The 25294-nt window shown below is 37.8% G+C and overlaps 2 protein-coding genes across 3 annotated transcripts in view; one reads left to right on the top strand and one right to left on the bottom strand.

Annotated features, from left to right (window-relative positions):
• LOC308501504 (uncharacterized protein) overlaps positions 1-12820 on the bottom strand; it is a gene marked incomplete at its 5' end in the record, with an annotated part of 33536 nt that extends 20716 nt beyond the window's left edge. The window contains 2 exons of the mRNA XM_081058038.1: positions 11885-12655; positions 12744-12820. Of these exons, the coding sequence (XP_080914164.1) occupies positions 11885-12655; positions 12744-12820 (848 nt within the window). The remainder of the gene's footprint in view (positions 1-11884; positions 12656-12743) is intronic.
• Positions 11661-24369, top strand: USP1 (ubiquitin specific peptidase 1). Of its 2 annotated transcripts, none has more exons than XM_081056504.1 (9): positions 11661-12343; positions 14581-14815; positions 16578-16698; positions 17282-17386; positions 17988-18148; positions 19235-19923; positions 20626-20796; positions 21441-21642; positions 22714-24369. In XM_081056504.1, exons 2-9 carry the CDS (start codon positions 14646-14648, stop codon positions 23447-23449), a joined length of 2355 nt encoding a protein of 784 aa, XP_080912630.1. In that variant the 5' UTR covers positions 11661-12343; positions 14581-14645; the 3' UTR covers positions 23450-24369. The 2 variants fall into 2 exon arrangements, with proteins under 2 accessions (XP_080912630.1, XP_080912631.1); XM_081056505.1 differs by having other exon boundaries at positions 11736-12343; positions 14578-14815.
• Positions 24370-25294: the final 925 nt, after the last annotated feature.

The following is a 25294-nucleotide window of genomic DNA, read 5'->3' as shown; positions in this document are numbered from 1 at the left end:
ACTATTTGTGCCCACTGGGATCATGGTCGACTGGCGTCACTTTAGTTAAGGAGTACCTATTGCAATGTTGCGTGTTCCCTCTGTGACCAGCTCACCTTGGTTATGGAGCACAACCACTGTGGTGGAGGAACGTGGGGGAACACCGATTTTGCAAGCTTCCAGTTCTAACTTCTTCTTTTTCTCTTTTTTCACTAATGTTACCCTGCCCTGCTGTATTTTTGGAACTGTCTCTACTGCCTCTACCAGGATGTGCTGGGATGGATGGGATGGGGGACAAGCTCATGATTTCAAAGCTCCATTCCTGGCTAGCAATGGCTTTTGGCTCCTCTGTCCTGTTTAAGGCATCTCAGCTTTTTCTGCCTGGCTCTCGGGATAGGTGGGGCAAGGGAGGCAGGTTCACAATCTGTGGTGACCCCACCCCCGCCCTCCTGCCAGCAATGGCTGTCAACACTGCTGTATTATTTAAGGCTTCCCCGCTACCTCTACTGGGGTGTGTCAAGTTGGGGAGTGGGGAAAGGATGATGCCTTTTACTGGGGAAACACTGTTTCCCCTCTTACTCTCCAGGCCATAGCGTGAGGGTTGCAGGCCAACTTCTCCGCTTCTACCACTCTCGTTGAAGCCAAGTTGGCACCAAATTGCATCTGCTGCCACTATCGCTGTCCTTCTCCCCATCCAGCTTCCATCATTTGTGCCAATCTTCAGATGTTCCAGTGCGTGGATCTTTTACGTGTATTTGTGTGTTGAGCAGGGGATCCTTTGTTGAGTTATAGATGTCTAACTTGTTGTAAATTTAAGAGGAGGAAAAAAGGAGTCCTCTCACTCCACCACGACGCTGACATCTTCATGTGACTCTTCCACTGTAAAAATGTGTCTGTCTTGTCACTAGGAATAAGGGACACTTTCAACCATGCAGATGTTCTCAGTTCTAATTTTTTCCATTCTCTCCCTAGCAATTGTTGAAATTGGCCAAATTAAATTATTGTCCAGAAGATCTTAACAAACACTGTGAGGCCTGATTTATTTCAACAATCTGTGGTCCCTTGACTTGGAGTTACTTTGTTTAACAGATGCTAGTTGGATGGAAGGTCCAACATTGGCATCAAAACCCATAGGGCTTTTGGAATCACTCATGGGGTCCTCCCATGGGGAGTAGCCTGACAGCCTAACTCTGGTGTGGGATCATGCCTTTTGCTAACAGATATTTTAGACTTACTCTTAGGTAAGAAAAGTGTAAAAAATGGTGTTTACATTTAAGGAAAAATGTAATATCAATGAGTGAGTCTCCCCGTATGAATTGAGATATAGCCACTTCTGATTATGTGAAGATGATGAGACAATAGGTTCAAAACTCAAGACTCAGTAAAGCAACATGCGTGAATTTTCCCACAGGTGCACCTGTCAAACATCCTGGCTGCCCTTTTCCAAGAAGTCTTTAAAAATGAGGATCTAGAAGCTTTGGCCTTTATACTAAAAAAGCATTGAGGTAAGAATAGACTCAGTTTGAATATGCTGCTCTCCTGCATCAATTGAGGAAATACCCTGTGTAAACCAAGGCTGAGTAGTCCAAGGGTGTTTTTTCTTATGAGAACTGAGATAAAGGGTAATTCCAAGGACATATCCAGTAACATACTTAATGTATACATAACTGTTAATTTACAAATGCTGGAAATCAGTGTACTGTGGATAATCTGGGACAAGATGTTGCTATCTGAAGGATGAACTTGAAACTCAAAGGATCAGGACACTCCAAGAGATCCCAGTGGAGTCGATTTTAATGTATGAGGAAACAATGGAGTACTTGTAGAAAGCCCCACTGGGAGACAAAAAAAGCTGAAAGGCCAGGTCAAAGTTCTTCAGCCAAACTGAGCTTCAGTCAACCTGTTTCTTGTATCCCATTGACTAAAAGACAAGAGAGTGACAGAGAAAGCATAAAGTACTATAGATTTTATAATTCAAAATGAGTGAAAAAATTTTAAAATTATACTTAGTTTTAATGTAATAAGTTGTTTAGTTTTAAAAACAAAGAATTGAAAGAGCATGATGCCCGAAAAGCTAGGTAATTTGTGCAAATGTTTTGAAAACTGATTGAGTTTTCAAGAGGTATTTAGATGTCTCAAGATCTTAAAAATGAATATTTACAAAATATGCATTACAAGCAACCAAATAAAATCCTTAACTGAAAACACAAATCTTCTATTGGCAAAAGGTATACAAACAAATTATTTTGGAGTGTCTGTTTGTAAGAATGAATATGCATGAGCATGTTTTGTATGCAAACTTAGAAACATAACTGTTATTGGTATTGCAATATATTGTGAGAAATCCATAAAGCTAAAGTGTTATAAATTAAATTATTTTAACTAATAATTTTGTTTTTTAGCATAACTTTACATGCTTTTAGCATAACCTTCCATGTTTCAAGAAAGTGGAAGCATACAGACAAAAAAATCATTAAGGTTTAGTAATAATAAAATGCCTGTACACACACATGCACACACACATACCTACATATCTGGTAACAAACACGTTTCCTCCATGCCTAAGAGAAAAAAAATGTGTCACTTTAAATCTTGATTCCACAAACCGTGGTTTCTGGGCTGATGATAGGGAAGCTACCACATTTTGCCGTGTACAATGTGCACTTTTTTGGCTCAAATTTGTGAGGGAAAAATAAGGATGCACATTATACATGGGTAGTACTAATTCCATATCTATATAAATGTCTCCAATTCTTTTGTTTATACTTATGAGTTAAAAGTGTAACTCTAGAAATCAATAATGATATCCATATGCAAAATAATACCCTGGAATACAATAATCAGTTTTGTTGAACTTATGACAGACTTGCAATGACAAGAGTTCTTGGCCTTCTGTGATGCGTAAATATCGTAAATTTGTTACCGTACATAAAATTTCTTGTATCTGTTCTTGTGTTTTGTAATTATTTGTTATATAAAATTTCTTGCACCATAATATGTTAAAAAATAAATGCTAAAATTTCTCTATAATACAAAAAACAAGTACCTACTTGTAAACAAATAAAAACTTGAATTAAAAAATTAAAACGAAAGATTTTTTCCATGAAAGTTTAGGCCAAAAACGTGGGTGCACATTATACAAGGGAGTTCATTATACACAGCAAAATACAGTAAGTCATTCTTTTTTCTATTTTGATAGGGAAGAAAAATCATGTATAAGTTCTGGTTTTTGTTTTTTATACAAATTTTATAATTCCAAATCTTAGAGCTTTTATATAAAATGCTTAAGTTCAAGATAATAAAATACACAACTAATCAAGGACCATTAATGTTTTTTACCTTGGAAATTGCCCTACTTAATGTAAATATGTGAAATTAAAAAAGAAAATCTATTAGTTAAATTGTTTTTTTAAAGTAAACTTTAATTTTAAAAATGTGTCTTTATGGTTCATATCTGAAGGGGAAAGTGTAGATACTACAAAATATAAGATTGAGAATACAAACATTATTTATTTTATTCCTTGCAAAGATTCAAAAATTTTTCCTAAAGTTAAAGTAGCTAAACTATTTTATGACTGTATTGAAAGAAGTATGAATGTAAGGTAAACATATTACAGTTGACATGTAACATAATCCATATACCCACTCTCTTATAAATTAGTTCTCATAAATCACAGATGAAAACATAAAATACAAACCTATAGAAAGCATTTTTAAAAATCATATTGAGTAGTTTTTAAACTGTGATATTTGTGAAAATTCTTAATTATAATATTAATTTTATTGCATTTTACTATTAAATTGCTTTAAAAATTCTTAATTGTCTTTGGGGGATATAGATGAAGTAAATTATATATACATATATATGTAATTTTAAGACTTTTTAAAGGTAGAAAATTAGAGTTCAACACTGAACTGCCTTGGATAAAAGATTAAAAATGAAACTAGAAAATATATATCTGTATATAAAAACTAACTATAGTTAAGGGGCTATTTTGATTAAATCTCATATGAAATTCTGTGTTAATATTAGGTCATCTGTCTCATATATCCCTGAGTTGTAGGAACTAATACTTTGTTAAGATAATATTGACAGGAAGACTAGAATAACTTTCATGAACCAGGAGTCAGACTCCGCATCCCCTACCCCTGCCCCACACATACTCGTAGCCATGCGCTTGTGAAGTCCCCTGCCATGTTGACTTTGGGCTTGGATGGGATTTGCTTTGGCCAAAGGGAGTGTAATACAGGCAGAGTCTTGGTACATGTTTGCACACTGAGTCTTGTGTTCTTGGAACACTGTCATAGTTGTCTTGTGGAGAAGCCCAATGTAGCCTCCTTGAGGAGGTGTGACCACAGAGAGAGGGAGGCTCTGCCATCTCCAGCTGAGCCTAGCCCCCAGTAGACCTGCCAGCTGAATGCAGCCACGGAGGAAGCTAAGGGAGACCAGTAGAAGAACCACGTGTCTAGGTCATAGAATTGTGAGGAATAAGAAATTGTTTTAGGCCATGAAGTTTTGGGGGTGGTTCCATATAAAGGCCTACACAAAAATCTAATTCCAAGATAATTGGACGGAAAGAAGCTCAGTATGCTAGCGTGTACCAATTATTATCACATAATCTCCATGTGAGTGCCAAGTGTGTTCTTGTCTGATTGATAAATACCTGAGCTCTTTTCAAACCCCAAAGTGAAATGGTAAAGTAATATAAATAGTATCCTGTGACTTAAATAAAATTTACTTTTTAAAATTAAGGCTCATAAACTTTTAATAATAGTGTGGTTTGAACATATAACATGGTAAAGAAAATATTATATGGTGTATTCAAGTTAGTAAGAAAATATTTTGAAAGATGGACCTGGAATGTGTCAGGAGGTAAGAATGCTTTCAAAATGTTAAGAGCACCTAGACGCCAACTAAAAAGGAGTCCCCGCAGGTTCAATTGTGACAGTCTTTGCTTCAAAAAGGAAGTAAAACTTAACTTCAAACAAGTTAAGAATGTAAAAAGCCATGAGTCCATAATGATACTCAAAAGAATAGAAATTTATTTTCTATTCAAATACTCAGTACTTTATTAAAGTAAATTTTGTTCAGAGGTGAAAAAAATATTGTTGTTGAAGTTTAATTGTAGATCTCTTTTCAGGATGGGTTAAACATACAAAGAATAAGAATGTTAATGGCATGCGAAAGACAAGATTCTCTTCCTGTGAAATATAAATAGTCTCTTGAGACTTCCTGCTACCCCCTCAGAACCCACCCACTTACCGGACATTCATCTACTAAACTGATACCAAACATTAAGGGAGCGGGCAAGGCATTCCTTTCATAGGCATGGGAGGTCCTCCCACCTGACCCTGAGGCTTGAGATTGTGCAATTTAAAATCCTGAAGCCAAGTGGATTTTACCTTTTAAACAGACTTTAATTTGTGGAAATAATCTTTTTATTTAAATTGAATTACGAGATAGTGGTTTTACCACATGGTTTAAGGTTGGTTGCCTTTGTAGTTACTAAAGATGCTAGATAAAGGCCAAGGGTTCACATACATAAAAGCCTGCCTTTAACTTGCACCCAGAAAGTGAGAATCAGAATTGTCATCCAAACCCAAATAATCCTACTCCTGTTGAACCTCTTTGCTCTGACCTTTCCCAGGGGATGAAATCAGAAAACAATTCATTTACAGGGCTTTAAAATTTTTTTTTTGTTTGTTTTGCTTTTTTCAAAGTGATACATGTACATGATTTAAAGAGTTAAATGGTTCCAACAAGACTTCCCATTCCCTCAAGCAACCATTTACAACTTTTAGCTGATTCGAAAAGTTATCTAAAGAACAACTTTTCTAAACAACATGTTCATATTTCTTCACATATCTAAATAACACGTTCATATTTCTACTTGATTTTTCACTTAGCTATTATATATTGACTTCCCAATAGAGAAGATAAGGATTTAGCTTTCTTGGGCACACTCTGCACATTCACCTTGCATGTACACTGTTAGTTTTTTAATTCTCTTTATACAGTTATAATTTACTTATCCTGCTCAATCAGCTGGATGTCACTGACGTAATAGATCAACATGATGTTTGGCAGGACGTCCAGAAGGTCCAGATGTCTTCAAACTATTTTATGACAGAGGGCAGGAATGTTAACATCGCCCTGGGCCAAACTGTAAATGTGAACTTTTGTCTGTTTCATGGGAATGCCAACTGTTTCTGATCCTTTCTTAAAACTAGAACAGACAAGAATGCATTCACTAAATTAATGATGTGTATCAAGTACGAAGCTGTATTAATCTGTTCTAGCAAATATACTGCATCTGGCACAGCAGCTGCCATCAGGTCTACTAATTGGTAAGCTTGCCATAATCTACTGTCATCTTTCAGGGTCCATCTATGTTTTGCAGGGACCCATGTGAGTTAAATGGAGATACGATGGGAATCAGCACTCTGTATCTTTTAAATGCATAAGAGTGGCACTAATTTCTGCCATCCTCTCCTGAGATACAATATTGTTTTGATTTCCTGTGCCATGTTTGCCTGGGGAGGGGAGGCAATTTCAGAGGCTTCCACTTGGCCTTCCCCACTATGACATCTTTTACTCCACAGGCAAAGGACCCAATGGGTTTATACCAGTTGTCAAATAGGTCAATCCCATTATATATTTGGGGACAGGGGAAATGACTGGGTGGGCCACAGACCCACTTTGAGCATGACTTTGCCACGACCCCACTTAGTAACTGGCCTCTCTATGTCCCCACTCTAGGACCATGATGATACTTCTGATCTCTGGATACCAATGTCAATTTACCAATGTCTAAACTGTACTTTAAATGTCTGGATATCCCCATTTCCCCAAGGTACAATTACCCAAATAAATGGCCAAAGATACTTTGGGGATGGACTAGGGAAATCATTACCATCTATACTTGTTGAAGTATGTGGCAGGGTCCTTCCTTCTGGGGACCTCTATAGTCAACGGGTTCCAGGTCTATAAAATGGCTCAGGTGTGGAAACTGATTAAGGAATTCTGACTTTATTGGGTGACAGACCTTAGCCTCCTTGTCATCTATTCTTGATTTTTTTCTGCTGATACAAACTAATAAAACCTCTGTTGGCTGCCTATCTATATTGCCCCTAAGAACACCATTTTCTGTCAGCCATTTCCGTAACTGTGTGGGTCAGGTCCCCTGTGTAACTATTACAACTTATAATAATTGTAACCTGGCATCTGATAGTTCAGCACTGTCACCTGGTCTCTATTATTGTGGGGTCCTGTCATCCCCACTGTATCAGTGAGCCAAATTTTGGGAGGCCTCTGCTACATTCATCTGTGATTTGTGGAAAGCCACACATACTCCCCAAGTTCCTGGTGGTACACGCTGGTAGGTCTGCATTTTCTTTGGGAGAATAGTCCTTTACCTCTATCAGGTACAGCACCTCCCAACTACATTATGCTATGACTTAACATTAATTATAGGCATAGTGGCCAGAAGGCTATCCATTCATACTGCACATCACATAACCTTAGAAGACATATCCCGTTGGCTTAGTGGAAGCATTTGGTCAGACTCAGATGTTGCAAGATGGAAAACTGGTGACATTTGTCCAATTGTAAGATATTTGTAGTATGAAAGGAAATAAATAACTGGAAAACTTTATAAACTTGGAATTTACTGGCTTTTTCTCGCCACTTCCAGCAAAGTTCTATGGGAAATGAACTCAGGCCAGAATTGGCCCATGGGAAGGTAGAGATGGAAAGGAACAGTTTTGCTGAGAGGGTTTTGCTGTCTGTAATCTAAGTGGATTAAGAGTCCCATAATTTTGGGCTTTAAAAGGCTGAAAAAAAACCTAAGTATTTCTATACCTCCAAATCAAAGCAAATAGAAACAGTGTCTGTGAACAAAAGCCTTGGAAGGAAATATGCCTGCCACTCAGCCATACTAAACTGACAAAGATGGGATTAAGAATGCTGCCCACCTATTAAATTCCAGTTTCAGATGCCCCCAAATTAGCTGTCATTAAGGATGAGGTAGCTGCTCAGCACAGAGAAGCCAGGAAATTAAAGGTAGTCTTTGGGCTTATAAATTTTATCTAGGCAAGAACTGCTGCTGTAATTTCTCCCACATTGAACTGACTGAAAGCAAAACAACAGAAACCCTTTAAATTTTTGCATGAATTATATTGCCAGAGATACACCAAGCCTGATACGTATCCACAGGCTTCAGCTGTTCCTACTGACAAGCACAATTGAGGTGTTTCTGAAGCAGCATTAGCAAAGTCTCAGTGTCCAGCCGCTAATTAGTTCTGTGGGCCTTGATGGGCAGGATTTAGAACATGTATTGTACTGGCATAGATCACAGTGGGTACAGTGTGGTTCTGGAGTTGGCAACACAAGCGGCTTTCTGATGGTGGTGGTTTCCTAGGCAATTGCAGGAGAATGTAGTTCAGAAATCATCATTTCCTGATCATAGAAAAGTCACTGTTCCCTTGGTGTTTCTGTAAAGGCTTTGGGACTTGTTTCTGAAAAACTAATCTTAGAATCTATTTAATCAACACTCAATTTCTTATAAGTATGAAGGATGTACTTATACCACCAGATGGAAGGGATTCTATTCTCTGCAAATGAACTTTGATTGGTTCTGTAAATTGTACAGGAAGAATAGTGGCTACAGACAACAGGCTCTCAACAGAGATATGAAAACTAGAATTAGGAAAATTAGAATAGGAAATTAGAATTGGGTATCTACCTAGTAGAATTTGAATGTAGCGATGATTTTGCTAGTATGAGAGTGAGACATTGTCCAGTCCATGGCACACAAAGGTAAACTAAGAGACTGATGTGTACTTACATTTTCTAATTTTATCCTTCTCTATCTTGAGCATCCCCATTATACTGGCCTTAAAATAAGTTTGGGTGCTTTTTCTGTGGCTCTCAAATAGGATTTATCAATCCTTTGAAAGTATGGTTAAAAAAACACTAGTTTTGAGCCTTACCAAGTGATAGTAGCATTAACTTCTCTATAGGCAGTTTAGATATCACTGTGCATGTCAAAGCATTCTTTTTATAAACTCAATGATTCAGAAATTCTAAGTGTCACTCTTAATATGGATTTTGGGGGGATAGCTACTGATTCTAAGGTGAGTAAATTAAGGAGCAGTTATCTTAATTCAGGATTCCTGGCTGGGGAAGGGAAGAGATTATCAATACCCTGCAGATTTTTTAGGATATTATCATTCTAGGTGATTTTCCAGTCTCATGGTTTAAGACACCATTTGGTGACTCCCAGATTTATATCCCCTGATCCAAATTTTCCACTGAGCTCCAAAATTGGTATCTGCTGGCTCAACATCTCTATTTGTATGTGAAACAGGCATCTCAATCTTAACATCTAAGAACAATGGCTCCTCCCACGAAACCCACTAGACCCCATGTTCCCCATTTTAGCAAGAACCAACCATTATTCAGTTGCTTTGGTTTAAAAAAAGAAAATCCTTGTCATTTTAGTCTCTTTTTTTCTTAAATATATATTTTTAAGATTTTATTGGGGAAGGGGAACAGGACTTTATTGGGGACCAGTGTGTATTTCCAGGACTTTTTTCCAACTCAAGTTGTTGTCCTTTCAGTCTTAGTTGTGGAGGGCGCAGCTCAGCTCCAGGTCCAGTTGCCGTTGCTAGTTGTAAGGGGGCGCAGCCCACCATCCCTTGCGGGAGTCAAACCGGCAACCTTGTGGTTGAGAGGACGTGCTCCAACCAACTGAGCCATTGTGGAGCTCAGCGGCAGCTCAGCTCAAGGTGCCATGTTCAATCTTAGTTGCAGGGGGTGGAGCCCACCATCCCTTGCAGGACTTGAGGAGTTGAACTGGCAACCTTGTGGTTGAGAGGATGTGCTCCAACCAACTGAGCCATCCGGGAGCTCAGCGGCAGCTCAGCTCAAGGTGCCGTGTTCAATTGTAGTTGCAGGGGGCGGAGCCCACCATCCCTTGCTGGAGTTGAGGAATCCAACTGGCAACCCTGTGGTTGAGAGCCCACTGGCCCATGTGGGAATCGAACCAGCAGCCTTCGGAGTTAGGAGCATGGAGCTCCAACCGCCTGAGCCACCGGGCTGGCCAAGTCTCTTTTTTTCTTATATGTCATCGGTAGATCCTATTGGCTCTCCTGGAAAATATATTCTGAATCCTGCTAGTTCTTCCACTGCTACCACCTTATTCCAAACCACCATACTTTATTCCCTGGGCTGCTGAAATAGCCTAGCGGGCTTTCCTGCTTGCACTTTTGAAGGTCAACAGTCTATCCATCCACAAGCAGCCACTTACACAAGACATTCCACTCTCCGGAGTAAAAGCATCTAACGACTCCCATCTCCTCACCCTGCTTCATCAGTGCCCTGCAATGTCACTAATCTTCCTTCTCAGGCTCACTGTGCTCTAAGCACCCTGGCCTCCTAGCTTCTTTCCCAAATGCCAACCGCCTTAAGCTTCAGGGCTTTTCTCACTTGCTGTTCTCTCTGCCCGGATCATCCTTTGCTGATTCCTCCAAGGCTCCCTCCACTCTCACTCAGGTCTCTCTGCTCAGACACCAACGGAGAGGTCTTTCCAGTCTGTCCTATCTAAAACCGCACCTTCTTCTATCTGCTTCCCCTATCGCTCATATTATTTCATGTCATTTTAATTTTTGTTCCTGTCTAGACTTATACAGTTCCTTTAGAGAAGGGACTATATTTCATTCACGCCGTATCCCTGGCATCCAGAAAAATGCCTGGCACCTAAAAATACGGTTAACTCCATTTCGCTCGCCCTTATCCTGCTTAACTGCAGCACTTGCCTTTGTGAAGCCACCTCACACAGCTAAGCATACAAAACACAGAAAGGAAGCACAACCCAGGTGAGGCCTGCCTCGCCGTGTTTTGAGCCTTTTTCCCGTGCAGCATCCCGAGCCGGCGCTGGGACTTAAAATGGGACTTCCTTCTCCGGCCTGGAAGGGGAAGGGGTAAACAGGAGAAAACGAGGCGTGTAGGCTGAGAAAAGGAGCCTCAGCTCTACAGCATTCCGCTGCGAATTTACGGTTATCCATAGCAGCGCTTATTTTCATTGGATTGCCTTGGGGCCGAGGCTGCGATTCCGGAAAGAAAAACCCTAGCGCCCACCCACGAGAAAACCGGTCAGCCATTTTCGAAACTGGTCTCCCTGGAAACTCCGCCGAGCCAGTACGCAAGAAAGTGGGCGGGGCTTATTGCGAGGGCCTCACTCCGGAAACCGCACCCTCGGTGGCATCCCACCAACGAGGATTCGCACAACGCCCAGCGAGATTTAACAGTCGGCCCCGAAAGCGCGCACTCGAACGCCAATGGGAGCGGAAGGAGGGGAACAACTCCTGAGGAACATTTTGTGTATCCAGCAATGATTGGCTGGAGCCCCCCTCTCTTCTTCTTGCTATTGGCTAGAATTCCTTTCCCCGCCCATTCAGTGGCTTTTGTCTATGTACTTCTGATTGGCTCCTTTGGGCTGGTGGGGGGGGTAGCAAGGTCAGGAGGGAATTGTTCATCACGGATTGGTGGATTTGAGCACCGGCGGCTCCTTCTCCAGGAAGGAGCCCGTCCCATCTTGTCTCTGTCCCGTCTCCCGACCCGTACGCTTTCCCTTCAACTCGCGCGCACGAATGGTTAAAAAAAAAAAAAAAAAAAGAAAAAGAAAAAAAAGGGTGGGGTGGGGGTGTGAGGTCCAGCCCGCCAGCCAGGCCTCTAGCACCTAGCGCGCGCCCTCAGGAAGGACCCGCGCGAGCTGCCCGTGACAGTGCCTGCGCTGTTTGAAACTGCAGAACCCGTTAGGATCTTGGGGAAACTACCGTTCCAGCTGGTTCCGGAGGCCGTGCGTGCCACGGGTGCGAGTGGCGGTCGCGAGGTGGCTCTTACCTTTCGCGTCTCTGCACCGTGGAGACTAGAACCGGCATCTTCGAAGGACGCCACCTCCAATCGCGGCGCTGGCGCGGGCGGAGGCTAAAACACGGGGGTCCTGAGACTGAGGAAAACGCGCCAAGTTCCCCTCGGTAGTGGAGTGGGAAAGACCCTAGCGGTTCAGGCGCTTGGGCAGGGGGACCCCTCCTTGCGCGTCTCGCCGTCCCGGGCAGGCGCGGGCGAGCGCCGCTCCGGGGATGTAGTTGGTGGCGGCGCGCCGCAGGACCGAGCGGCGGCCCGGGTTCCCGCTTGGGAGAGCGAATGGTCACTCCCCCGCGGGGAGGGCGAGCCGGCCAGCTTTTCCGCGGGTCGGGGACTCCGCGGGCTCGGGGCGAGATCGCATCTGTCGCACTTACTCTCATCCCTGTTCGACTCGCGGGCGTCACCGCCGCGGACCTCGCTGTGGGCCATGACCAGGTACGGAGGGCCCGGGAGCAGGGGTCGGTGCCGGCCGCCGGGACCCGTTGGGCCGGCTCCCGACCCCGGCGTCGGCGCGTCGGGGAAGCCCCGGGGGCCGTACCGCGGCTGCGTGCTTGCCGAGCGGCCGAGCGCTCTGGGCACCGCGCGGGGCGCTCCCTCCAGGCGGCGGCTGGGAGCCGAGGAGGCAGGTGCGGACTGCGCGTCAACAGGCCGCCCCACGGGCGCGGGGCCCGGCCAGCCCGCCGCGGGGCCCGGTGCGGCGTCTGACGGGCGCCGACTGCAGCCCCGTCTAGTCGTCCTTCACTTTCTCTTGCGTCCGTGGAGCGCCGCAGGGCAGGGAGGGGAAACGCTCACACGCACGTTGTCCTGTGCAGGGAGTTGCTGAATTGCACCGCACCGAGTAACTTTTAGTTTTTCTGCATTTAGAACGAACGCCACGTGTCTTAAACGTTTGAAGAGGATGTTATCCTTCATTCTTTTGCATCTTTCGTGAAAAAATTGTAATTGAGTCGTGTCATTTTGTAAAGAACGTAAAACTAGTGGGATAGCATTCACGCTGTCATTTATTCTCGCTGTCGTTTATTAATGTTCGATTCACTGTGTGTTTTGCGAAATTTGATTTAGACTACAGAAGAAACATTTTCCACGTAACAAGAAGCAAGTTATAAGCAGCAAGACGTAGTATAGCTTAATATACGGCACCTGGTAAAATGTTACACTCCCAGTTTAATCATTGCTTTGAGGGAGTCGGGAGGGTTGGTTATTGATTAGGATTGATGGAATCCATTATTTCAGCTGCTTGATAAGTTTTTCTTCTATTGACTTAAGTCCGGTTACTGTCTCTTTGATAATCCAGTTTCCATCATTTATTAGAATTGGCTCCCAAGTAAAACCTTTTACAAGAATCGTTAATCCTTAGAGACGCCTTACAACTTAACGCAGACTGGTTTATCATTCATGGTAGCACTTTATCAGTAGCATGTAAGTGGCCCGCAGAGTAAATTGAGTTGGAGAGGGAATGGGGAAATTGGTCAGCTCTCCGCTTAGTCCCGAGTTGAGTATCAAAGATGTGGTTTCACTGCTGAGTTCAGTGTTGTGAATTCCCAGATGAGAGGCACCCCAGTGAAATACTTAGTCAGGACAGAATTTGAGTGAATATTGTTAGTTTATGGTATTACTCTATATTTGAAAGTGATTGTTGAGCTTTTTGGGTTCTCCTAATACTGCAGTGAGATAATTTTCCCCCAGGTAGCCTAAACAAAAAATAGAACTGATGTATAAAATAACTACCATACTTACTGTCGTTTTTTTAATCCAAAATTTTACTTTAAAATTGGGAAGAAAGGTTGCAAATGATAAACCAAATCATCTTTTTTTTTCTACACAAAACATTATTTTAAGAAATCTAGTTTAAAAGATTTTTGGAAAATCAGTATATTGTGGTTTCTAGTGCATAAGAATTTTATATACACAAAGTGTAGCAATTTTTCTTACACAGAAGTGCACCACTATCTCAACTTTCATTATTTTATTTTCACTCGTTTTGTTATACCACCACCAGATCTGTGCCTTTTCTTGTATGCAAACTGTACTTTAAAGAGCCTCTTTGAGACTTTATTTCATGTATTCATATAATTAGAAAAGGCCTTAGAAGGAACTCATTCATTTCCAGCATCCTTTGATTCCCATTCATCCTTCTGTTTCCTTTCTCCTACTTTATAGAGATGGTAGTTGCTCAGTATTTTCTGAATTAATAAATTATAATAAAAATTAAGGTTTTACTCCTTAATACTTTAGTGTAGGTCTACTAAAATGGGGTATTTGGTGATGTAACCCTTAATCTAATAGGCTCAAGTTAGTTCAGTATCTTATTTTTTGCCGTGTAAGAAAGTTAAGGACAATGACAAACAATAGAACATTGTCTGTTATTCCCAGGTATTAGGGTGGTTTTTTTTCATTGGGGAATATTGGGGGGACAGTGTCAAGTCGTTTTTCAATCTAGTTGTGGAGGGCACAGCTCATTGGCCCATGTGGGAATCGAACTGGCAATCTTGCTGTTAAGAGCTTGTGCTCTAAACCAACTGAGCCATCCAGCCGCCCTAGGTTTTCAAATATTAAGTTCTAATTAGTATTATTCCTCGGTAAATTTGTTTTCAAAATTGATTTTATTGTCTACAGCTGATAACAAAGGAAACCTTTGAAAACTAATGAAACCTTTTTTTTGTGATTAGCAGATATGATTGGTGATTATATCGTCCCTGTATAAATTCTTGTCAACTCTTTGGGATTTGAAGAGAAAATGCCTGGTGTCATACCTAGTGAAAGTAATGGGCTTTCAAAAGGTAGTCCATCAAAGAAAAACAGACTTTCCTTGAAGTTTTTTCAGAAAAAGGAAACTAAGAGAGCTTTGGATTTCACAGATTCTCAAGAAAATGAAGAAAAAGCCTCTGAATATAGAGGATCTGAAATGTATGTATCTTAAGTATATTTCTGTACTTTTAAAATTCCACATCAATGAAGAAGCAGTCAACTTGGTTTGATACTTCAAGACATTCTGACTTGATCGTCCACAGGGGCCAAAAAACAAACCAAGAAAACACACATTGGTGTAACAAGTGTAGCAGTATATAGTAGAAACAGCAAAACTGGTGGTTCCTCTCAGGGGTCGTCACATCCATGTTAACTCATTCACATTGTGTTCAGCCAAGTAGACTAACTTGGAGAAATATTTATTGACTAAAATTGTTTCTTAATTTAAACTTGATTGTAGTACAACACATTTTATGTAAGGGTGAATAGGTGGGGGTTTTTTTGGTTCAGAAGACTTGACAGTTACCTGAGATATATAAAGTTTGTAGACATATCTAGTATATGAATTATCAAAGCTGTTGGGGCATACAGATTGTATTTCACATAAACTTAAAAATAAATGCTTTTGATGCAAATCCTTCAGTGAATGAAATCAGAACAAAATGTAGTACTTTATTCCACCAGTAGTTGGTCTAGTTGGAGTCTACGCTAGCTTCCTATTCAACAGATAGGCACTCTGCTCTATGACTAATGTGGATTTGGTTTCATGTGTAATTTCCTAATATTAACCAATAATCATTTTAGGAGATTGTGTGTGAACCTTTTCTTTACCAGCATTCATGCGTATACACACTTTGAGGTGTTATAGTAATAGCAGCTATAAAATAAAGAATTCTGTGATGACCTACTGTTTATTAAAGTCAGGTACCATGTTTCCCCAAAAATAAGACCTAGCCAGACAATCAGCTCTAATGCGTCTTTTGGAGCAAAAATTAATATAAGACCTGGTCTTGTTTTACTATAATGTAAGACTGAGTCATATTAATTTTTGCTCCAAAAGATGCATTAGAGTTGATTGTCCGGCTAGGTCTTATTTTTGGGGAAACACAGCACTAGAATTACAAACTTGGACAATTCCTTTTTAAGTAAGGGACAGCTATATAATTCTGTTCATAGACTCTCTTTTCTTTTATTAATAGAATCTGACTTGTTAGATAGTGCAGCCTTTCCTAAATATTGTCATAATTGGTTATTCCCAAATTTCTATTGTTAAACTACAGTTGACCCCTGAACAACAGGGTTTTATGTGCTGGTGTTTTTCAGTAAATACCATAAGTGTATTTTCTCTTAAGATTTTAGTATTTTCTTTCTCTGGGTTTATTGTAAGAATACAGTATATAATGCATATAATTTTCAAAGTATTTGTTAATCAACTGTTTTTGTTATTGGTAAGGTTTCTGGTCAACAGTAGGCTATGAGCAGTTAAGTTTTTGGGGAGTCAAAAGCTATACAGGGATTTTTCAACTATGCGTGGGGGTGCCGTCAGTACCTCAACCCGCCTCCTGATCCCCGCATATTGCTCAAGGGTCAGCTATACTTGATTAAAGTATCATATTGGCTTAACAAATCACCATACCAGTTCCTCGATTTTCTACCTGTAAAATGGGGTTAATAGCATCTTGATGGAATTATTTTGAGACTTATTGAATATAATAATGTTTTTAAAGTGCTCATAAAATTTTTATTATGGGCGTACAGCAATTTTTGCACCTGTACAGATTTCTTCTCTTAAAATGTCATCTGAATAAAATCCATATACTTTTCAGATCATTCAACTTTTGGAAAAAGACTAAATCTAGGGAAGTAATATTTCGACTTTCTTTAAGTATCATTATACTTTTTTCCTCCCCTTTATACTTAGTGATCAAGTTGTTCCTGCAGCACAGTCCTCGCCTATGAACTGTGAGAAGAGAGAAAACTTGTTACCATTTGTGGGACTGAACAATCTCGGCAATACTTGTTATCTTAATAGCATACTTCAGGTAAATTGACAATCTTGCTATATAATAAAATTTTAGTAGCAAGGAATGATATAACATTTAACGTTTCCGAGAATTTCATATTGGAGGATTTTAATTGTCCATACTATCCTTACCTTTGATTGTAAATAAATCAGAATGGGCTAAAATAATAATGATTCTAAGTTGTGTGTTACAAACTTCCTTTGGGGCAGGATAAAGTGATATAGTAAATAAAATTGGGATAGCAAAATTGAGTAGACCTTGGTTAAGTGGAAGATGCTGAACCTTTAGTTTTTCTGCCCAATTCCTGGTGCTATGGGGATAAGTATTTTAACCCTTGGAACTGTGTCTGTTTTATGTTGTACCCTCATAAACACAAGTCTTAGCGATATCTGCTCAGGTTCAGTACTTTGTTGCCAGTGAGGGAAGACAGTATGCTATGATGATGAAATAGAGAACAATTTTTGACACAAATCTTAATCTCAGAAGTTTAAGTAATGCACATTTGAAAGTGCTCTGCAAAAAGCATGATAGTGTTTGAATGACCTTAGGTATATTATTGTTGTTTATTCAGTAAACACTTAGACATTCTCACTTTTCACAGGTATTGTATTTTTGTCCTGGTTTTAAATCGGGAGTGAAGCACTTATTTAATATTATTTCAAGGAAGAAAGAAGCTCTTAAAGATGAAGCCAATCAAAAAGATAAGGTACAAAATAAAAGAATAGAAAATAATATAAAAAGTAAATTTATGGAAATCCACTTGCTTAGAAATAAAAAGTAATAGATACACGGGATTTAGGTGGAGGATGACAAAGATTATTTCTCAGTTAACAAACTATAACCGAGAATTGAATTTCTCAGTATCTTACATTATCAGAAAGGTAATTATTTTTCATTCTTGCAAGGTAGCTAATTAGATTATCCCCTTTTACAGAGTGTCTTCTCCAGTTCTTTAATTTATTGTTTACCAGTAAACATTGTCATTTGTATACCACCAATTGCAATTTATCACACCCTTGTACCACCTGATAATTGATCTATTGTTTTCCATTTGACTCACTTTAAAAATTTAAAGAAAACTTTAACTTATACATAATTAGAAAACCATTATCATTCGTTTAATAGAAAGTAACCAAAAATACTCCTAAAATTTTTTTTAAGTTTATTTTTATACTTCCATAAAATTAGTGCTACAGTGAAATTAAATTTAGAAAAGCTAGTTTTGTTTAGTGAGACAAAGACAAGGGGCAAAGTACTTAATTTGTTCATAAATAAAAATACTGATTTGTGTGTTTCTTTCTTGACAGGGAAATTGTAAAGAAGATTCTTTGGCAAGTTATGAACTAATATGCAGTTTACAATCCTTGATCATTTCAGTTGAACAGCTTCAGGCTAGTTTTCTCTTAAATCCAGAGAAATATACTGATGAACTGGCTACTCAGCCAAGGCGACTACTTAACACACTCAGGTATAGCCTATAATATAATTTTAGGATTCCAATTTCGTTCCTGATTGCTCTTTGGAGGAGAGTGATACATGAACAAATCGCAGTAGAGGGCAAGGAAAATAGAAACTGCAGATCTATAGTCCTTAATATCCCAGAGGCTGCAAAAACTAGACATTTTTTCATAAGGTACTAAATTCATTAAATCAAATTTATGTGAGGTTATTTGTAGTCTTTATTCATGTTTATTTGTAATGTGAATATTCATACATAGTATGTAGAAATAATGTATTTATTTAGACGATACTGCCCCCTATCAATTTTTCATATTAAAAAAGACAATACGGCACCTACTGCCATATTGTATTTTTTAATATGAAAAATTCTGAATTCCCAAATACATTTGGTCCTAAGGATTTTAGATTATGAATTATAGGTCTGCATTCAAAATATATTATGCATTAGAACTATAAATTCCAAATATTGTTGTATGTGCTTAGAAGAGAACTGTTAACTGGATTAGATTACTCTGCAGTATTGTTTTAAAAAAATGAAACTTTATCCTATATATAAAATAGCCTTATCCAAAATGTTACAGGTTAAGTCTTTAAAAATCATCTAATCATTTGGTTAAGAATAAATCCAGGTGTAATACATTACAATATGTTTGTTAAGAGGCAGTGTAGCATGGTTACCAAGAGGTTTGAATCCTAGCTTTGTATCTTAGCTAATTTTGTGACCTGGGGCAGGTTATCTGTAAATAGTGGTGACAGTAGAACTTACTTCACGGCGTTACTGCGAGAATTGTTATAGATGTAATATAAAAAGCATTTTGAATAAAACCTGGTACATGGTAAACACTATACATAATAGCTATTAACATATTTGAACAGTGTCATAGTTTTTGTGATAATGAAAATGAGGTAAAATTGTTTTTACTTTTAATTACAAGTTTAGGTAAGTTTCAAATTAGCTAAATAAATGTTTTTAGAGTTTTAAAATAAAGATGATATTCTTATAGAAATGAATTCATTTCTACATAGAAAGGTTTTCTTTTTTGTATTACATCTTCAAAACTAGAGTATATGAAATGGAAATTTATATTTATAGGGAACTCAACCCTATGTATGAAGGATATCTACAGCATGATGCACAGGAAGTATTACAGTGTATTTTGGGAAACATTCAAGAAACATGCCAACTCCTAAAAAAAGAAGAAGTAAAAAATGTGGCAGAATTATCTAACAAGGTAGAAGAAAAACCTCATCAGAAAGAGGAAATTAGTGGTATTAACAGCATGGAGATGGACAATATGAGGCATTCAGAAGACTATAAAGAAAAACTCCCAAAAGGAAATGGGAAAAGAAAAAGTGACATTGAATTTGGTAATATGAAGAAAAAAGTTAAGGTATCCAAGGAACATCAGTCATTTGAAGAGAACCAGAGACAAACCAGATCAAAAAGAAAAGCTACAGGTGATACATTAGAGATGCCTCCTAAAATAATCCCCAAGTACATTTCTGAAAACGAGAGTGCAAGACCCTCACTAAAGAAATCAAGAGTTAAAATAAATTGGTTCAAGTCTGCAACTAAGCAACCCGGCATTCTTTCTAAATTCTGTAGTTTGGGGAAAATAACAAACCAAGGACCCAAAGGACAATCTAAAGAAAATGAATATGATCTTGAAGAGGACTCTGGGAAGTGTGAAAATGATAGCACAACTAATGGTTGTGGACTTGAACCTCCAGGGGATAATGTTAAGCCTGTTAATGGTAATGAAGTTAAGCCCATAAACAAAGGTCAGTATAACTTATTCTTAGACATTGATAGGGAGGTGGATTAGCAGTTACAGAAGTGGAATTTTAGGTACATATACAATATAAATCCGGCTCAAGTTTGGTTTAAATAGAAATACAACACTAAATGTGAACTGGTGTTTTAAGCACTGTGCTTAGGTATATTTGTATTTGTGTCTAAATCTTAAGATAATGTTAATTTATGGTTTATAAACTAGAGGAGTTCGATACATTTTAATGAAAAGAGAATAATATCCCTTTATATAAGCAGCATTTGACGTAAACTCATGAAAGGTATTGCATTTAGTGAAATGAAATTTTTAAGCAGAACTAAGTAGTTACACTACTTACGCTGATGTCTGTCTAGTTTCTTCCAGATCTACAAAACTCAGGCAAAATGTGTAGTATTGATATGTTTTTACCAAAAGTGTCATCCTTATTTTGGGGTTATTCTGTAAGGGGGTATGTCTTTGGGAATGGAGTTATAAAGACAGTTGTGACTCCTCTTTTTTAGAGGCAATAATCCATATTCAAAACTCTTTACAGAGAATTTGTTTCATGAATAAGGCACTTCTTAATGCTCATAAGCAAGATGCAATGAAAATCAGCCTTTTATTTATGATATGCTTTAAATGGAATGTGGTTATTTAGGCTATGCCAAAAAACTTATCTGCACAGACTTAAATTTTCCTATTTTTGTTTTAGGCACAGAGCAAATTGGTTTTGAGCTAGTAGAGAAATTATTTCAAGGTCAGCTGGTATTAAGGACTCGTTGCTTAGAATGTGAAAGTTTAACAGAAAGAAGAGAAGATTTTCAAGACATCAGTGTGCCAGTACAAGAAGATGAGCTTTCCAAAGTAGATGAGAGTTCTGAAAGTAAGCAAAATTGGAGTCTTATAAGAATCATGAAATAGTTTTCTTCAACAAACAGTCTAATAATAGCTTGTGAAATTATTGAGAAAAAGCTGGCTTTTAGTGTCTTTGGTACAACAAAATCTATTTATAAGCTTCACTTGTTAATAGTTAGCATTTGGGAAATTGTGGTATCTTTATTTTTATGGGTAGAGTGTAATGAGAAAGTGAAATGCTTTGATAACTTTGGAGTACCAGAATTTCTCAGAGCTACTGAGGATATTTTTTTAACACAATATTTGAGCCACTATTTTGTCTGGTATAAATCACAAAAAGTATGGAAATGTTATGGTAAGTAATCATGAGACTGGTTTACCTGTTCAGAATTGGAAAGTGGCTATTAAATAGAAACTAAAGTCTGTCTTAGACCAAGTCAGAGACTAGGTTTGTTTTTCCTGTCCCTATCACCTACTTTTTGGCTGACCAAATATAAATGTTATGAAAACTTCGTACCCTGTTGAGGATGAACTTAGAGTTTCTGAAACAAAAAAAATGTCTTTATTGGAAGTTGTCAGTTGAAATTGCATGTTAATTTTGAACAAGGAACTTTGTGGAAATTAATATCTGAGACATTTTTCATTTGTGAGTGACAGGATTCTTTTATATAGTTTCTCCAGAGCCAAAAACAGAAATGAAGACCCTGCGATGGGCAATTTCACAATTTGCTTCAGTGGAGAGAATTGTAGGAGAAGATAAATATTTCTGTGAAAATTGCCATCATTATACTGAAGCTGAACGAAGTCTTTTGTTTGACAAAATGCCTGAAGTTATAACCATTCATTTGAAGTGCTTTGCTGCCAGTGGCTTGGAGTGAGTATTATAAATAAATTCTATATGAAGAAAATGAGCAGTTATATAAGGGAAGTGTGTTCAAAATAGTATATAAACTACTGAAATGAAGTAATTTATAAAGATTGCATTAAATTTATAAAGATTGCCTTGTTATTAAAAGCTTCCCTGTAAAAATACAAGTTTAAATCCTTTTGACATAAATACACATTCTGTGATTTTTTTTCACACATCTTCTCATTCCTTATTAGATACAGCTGAATTGATTAAAACAGGGGACAAATTTTGTACACATCAAGATTTTTTTAAGGGGAGAAAAAGGCAAAATTATTTTAGTTTTAAGGTAAGCCAGGAAATCAAACTATTCTGAGTAATTTGAGAGATTCTTCTATAGTTGAAAAGTTAAATATCTAAAAGCTATTAAAAGATAAGTGTAAAAATACCCGTTACATTTTGGATAGTCTTGACTTTTTCTTACACGTATACACGTCATTGTAATTTTAGTCCTTTCTATATTAATAAATTGTTTGACATTACCATGAGGACTTCTCAGTAGCTCTCCGCACACTTAATTGTGCCAGAAGAGTGACATATGGTCCTTTCTTTCACGGGACTTCTTCTTGGTTACAATACTATTTTGTTTATTTTTGTCCATAAATCTTGGTAGAGATAGACTACACCTTAAAATGACTTATTAAAATGTAAAGGATTTTGGTTTGAAGTTCAGTGTTTTTTTTTTTTAAATAAATCCCGTTTATTTTCTTAACTGCACAAAATTAGGAAAAAGAAAATGGGGGAGAGAATGCCACATAGCCTTCAAAAAACACTTGTATATTAGCACTTACTGCAATACTTTTTCTTTGTGTAAACATAAGTATACAAAATATTGGTCTTTTATTTCGTGTTTATTTATATGAGCATTAAATATTAAAGATTCATTGAAACTTTTCCTTGGTTTCACATTGGGTATAAAACTGAATATATTATATATACACACATATATATGTGTTTGTATATTCACACACACACATGTATACATATATATAAATAAAGTGGAATTGCAGAAAACCTTTTTTTTTTTCCTTCCCAAAGGTTTGATTGTTATGGTGGCGGACTTTCCAAGATCAACACTCCTTTACTGACACCTCTTAAACTGTCACTAGAAGAATGGAGTACAAAGCCAACCAACGACAGCTATGGATTATTTGCAGTTGTGATGCATAGTGGCATTACAATTAGTAGTGGGCACTACACTGCCTCTGTTAAAGTCACCGACCTCAACAGTTTAGAACTAGATAAGGAAAATTTTGTGGTCGACCAAATGTGTGACATGGGTAAGCCAGAACCATTGAATGAGGAGGAAGCAAGAGGTGTGGTCGAAAATTATGATGATGAAGAAATGTCAATTAGAGCCAGTGGAAACACACAGCCAAGTAAAGTTTTGAACAAAAAAACTGTAGAAGCTATTGGACTTCTTGGAGGACAAAAGAGCAAAGCAGATTATGAGCTATACAACAAAGCGTCTAACCCTGATAAAGTTGCCAGTACATCATTTGCTGAAAATAGAAATTCGGAGGCTAACAATACTAATGGGACCCATGAATTTGATAGAAACAAGGAATCCAGTGAGCAAACAGGCATTAACATTAGTGGATTTGAGAACAAAATTTCCTATGTAGTGCAAAGCTTAAAGGAGTATGAGGGGAAGTGGTTGCTTTTTGATGATTCTGAAGTAAAAGTTACTGAAGAGAAAGACTTTTTGAATTCTCTTTCCCCGTCTACATCTCCTACATCTACTCCTTATTTGCTATTTTATAAGAAACTGTAAAGTGAGTGTATTTTCCTTGTGTATATAGTAAACAGACCTAGGCAAACATTGGTAAAGTTGATTACATCAAAGATTCTTTAGCTTAGCTTTTGAAGCTATTGGCTATTATTGGTCTCTAGGTTTTTATATAGTGAAATTTGAATGATTGAAAACCATGTTAATTTTTAGAATTCATTTTCCTTAGTAGAGACTAGTTATGCATTAACTTCTGGGAACAAACTTGTATAGGTTCTTAATTGAATTATTCAAAATGGAAGCATTTAAACACTTGAATTTACACCTATCTTTTGTGTTTGCTTTTTAAAATAAAGTGATTGTATTTGTATCTCCGTATTTTGGAGCAATTATCTACATGATGTTTATATATAGGTCCTGTGGTTTTTCAGCTAAGAAGCAGAATCTCATTTCAGTACATTTAATTTTATAAGTCATGAAGCCAAATCTTTGATGGGCTATATTAGAGGCACAAAGTCTGGACTTCGTATGTATTCACAGTGGTGTACATTTTGTGCCTTGAATCACTTTGAAAGTGTCTCAGAAAACCTGGACAGTCCTTCACAACATTTTTGTATGTATTTATGAAGATGATTCTGTACTCTAGTAAATCTTTTTGGGAATGGACTAATTTGTATCTCTTCACAGTAATCTGCATGATCTGTATATAGCATATCAAACTTAGAGGTGTGACCTTAAGTTTTACTTTTTTTAAAAACCAGAAGGTCAATAAAATTTAAAATACTTAAAACCTATACAAATGCTCAATTTTTTTAAAACTTGCGTATCTCTACTATAAGCTCTTAAAGAACAGAATGTTTGTGTATATAATGTATATATACACCTTGTACACACATTCATAGAAGAAATAAACACATAATTACCTTTAATAATACTCAATACTTGCTCATAATTGGAGTAAAGAAATTTTCAAACAGGAGAGTTCAAATTGTGCTTTGTCCATCTAAGTTGTCATACTTAAAAGAAGTTTACAGTAAGAACTGTTACATTCTAGTTGTTCTTTCAATTAGATAAACAACCTTAATGGAATCCAGAACTGGAGAACTTAAGATGAGGCTTTGGGAACACATAAAAACTTCGTTGAATTTTTACTTAAATACACTACATTAAATTGGTAAATGATCAGTTACTTTATGACTTGCTAAAGGATATTCTTGGTACTAATACTAAAAAAAACCTAAAGAATATATAAATGTTATTGGAATAATACTGTTACACCCATTTCAACAAGAGTGCCTGTCAACTAATTAGTTACATAGTTAAATAATGTCTTACATTCTTCCATAAGATGGTGTGATATAAAAAGTCACAGTTCTCACCTACATTCAGAATCACTAACGGAACTTTTAAAAAGAAACAGCCCTGAACATTACCCGTAAACTTCTGATGGGATAGTTCTAGGATAGAACCTGGGCCTCTAATACTCATGGGACAATCATTCTAGTGTAGATTCCTGATATGAGAAAGTTTAAAGAAAATTGGAGTACATGGGAAGCTGGCAAGTGTTCAGTATACCAATGTTTAGGAGGAAGCCTCTTCTGAGACAAGTCAGAAAATAATTAGTAAATACATGATAAGTCATAATTATATCAATGTTTAAAGTCTTGATATTGTCACTGAGCTTTGTGTGAAACAATTCAAACTTACATAAATGTAACCTAATGAGAAATGACCTCAGGATTATGTAATATTCTCTCCCTTACGTCCACCCCCACCCTAAAAGAAGAGAGTATGTTACCTTTTAATGAGTTTCCATTCTTAACTCCTTCTTTCCTTATTGTTCGTCTGGATCCTCTGTCCCCAAATATATTTTTGACGTTACACTCGAGT

Source organism: Rhinolophus hipposideros, assembly GCF_964194185.1.
Source record: "Rhinolophus hipposideros genome assembly, chromosome: 8".
Taxonomy (NCBI): domain Eukaryota; kingdom Metazoa; phylum Chordata; class Mammalia; order Chiroptera; family Rhinolophidae; genus Rhinolophus; species Rhinolophus hipposideros.
This window is presented reverse-complemented; position numbering and strand designations above follow the sequence as displayed.

What these genes read in the sequence shown, in the direction of transcription:
- USP1 (XM_081056504.1), top strand. Translation starts at nt 14,646, where the DNA reads ATGCCTGGTGTCATACCTAGTGAAAGTAATGGGCTTTCAAAAGGTAGT. An exon ending in ATCTTAATAGCATACTTCAG is followed by an intron (nt 16,699 to 17,281) that starts GTAAATTGACAA and finishes CACTTTTCACAG; the next exon opens with GTATTGTATTTTTGTCCTGG. An exon ending in AGTTAAGCCCATAAACAAAG is followed by an intron (nt 19,924 to 20,625) that starts GTCAGTATAACT and finishes TTTTTGTTTTAG; the next exon opens with GCACAGAGCAAATTGGTTTT.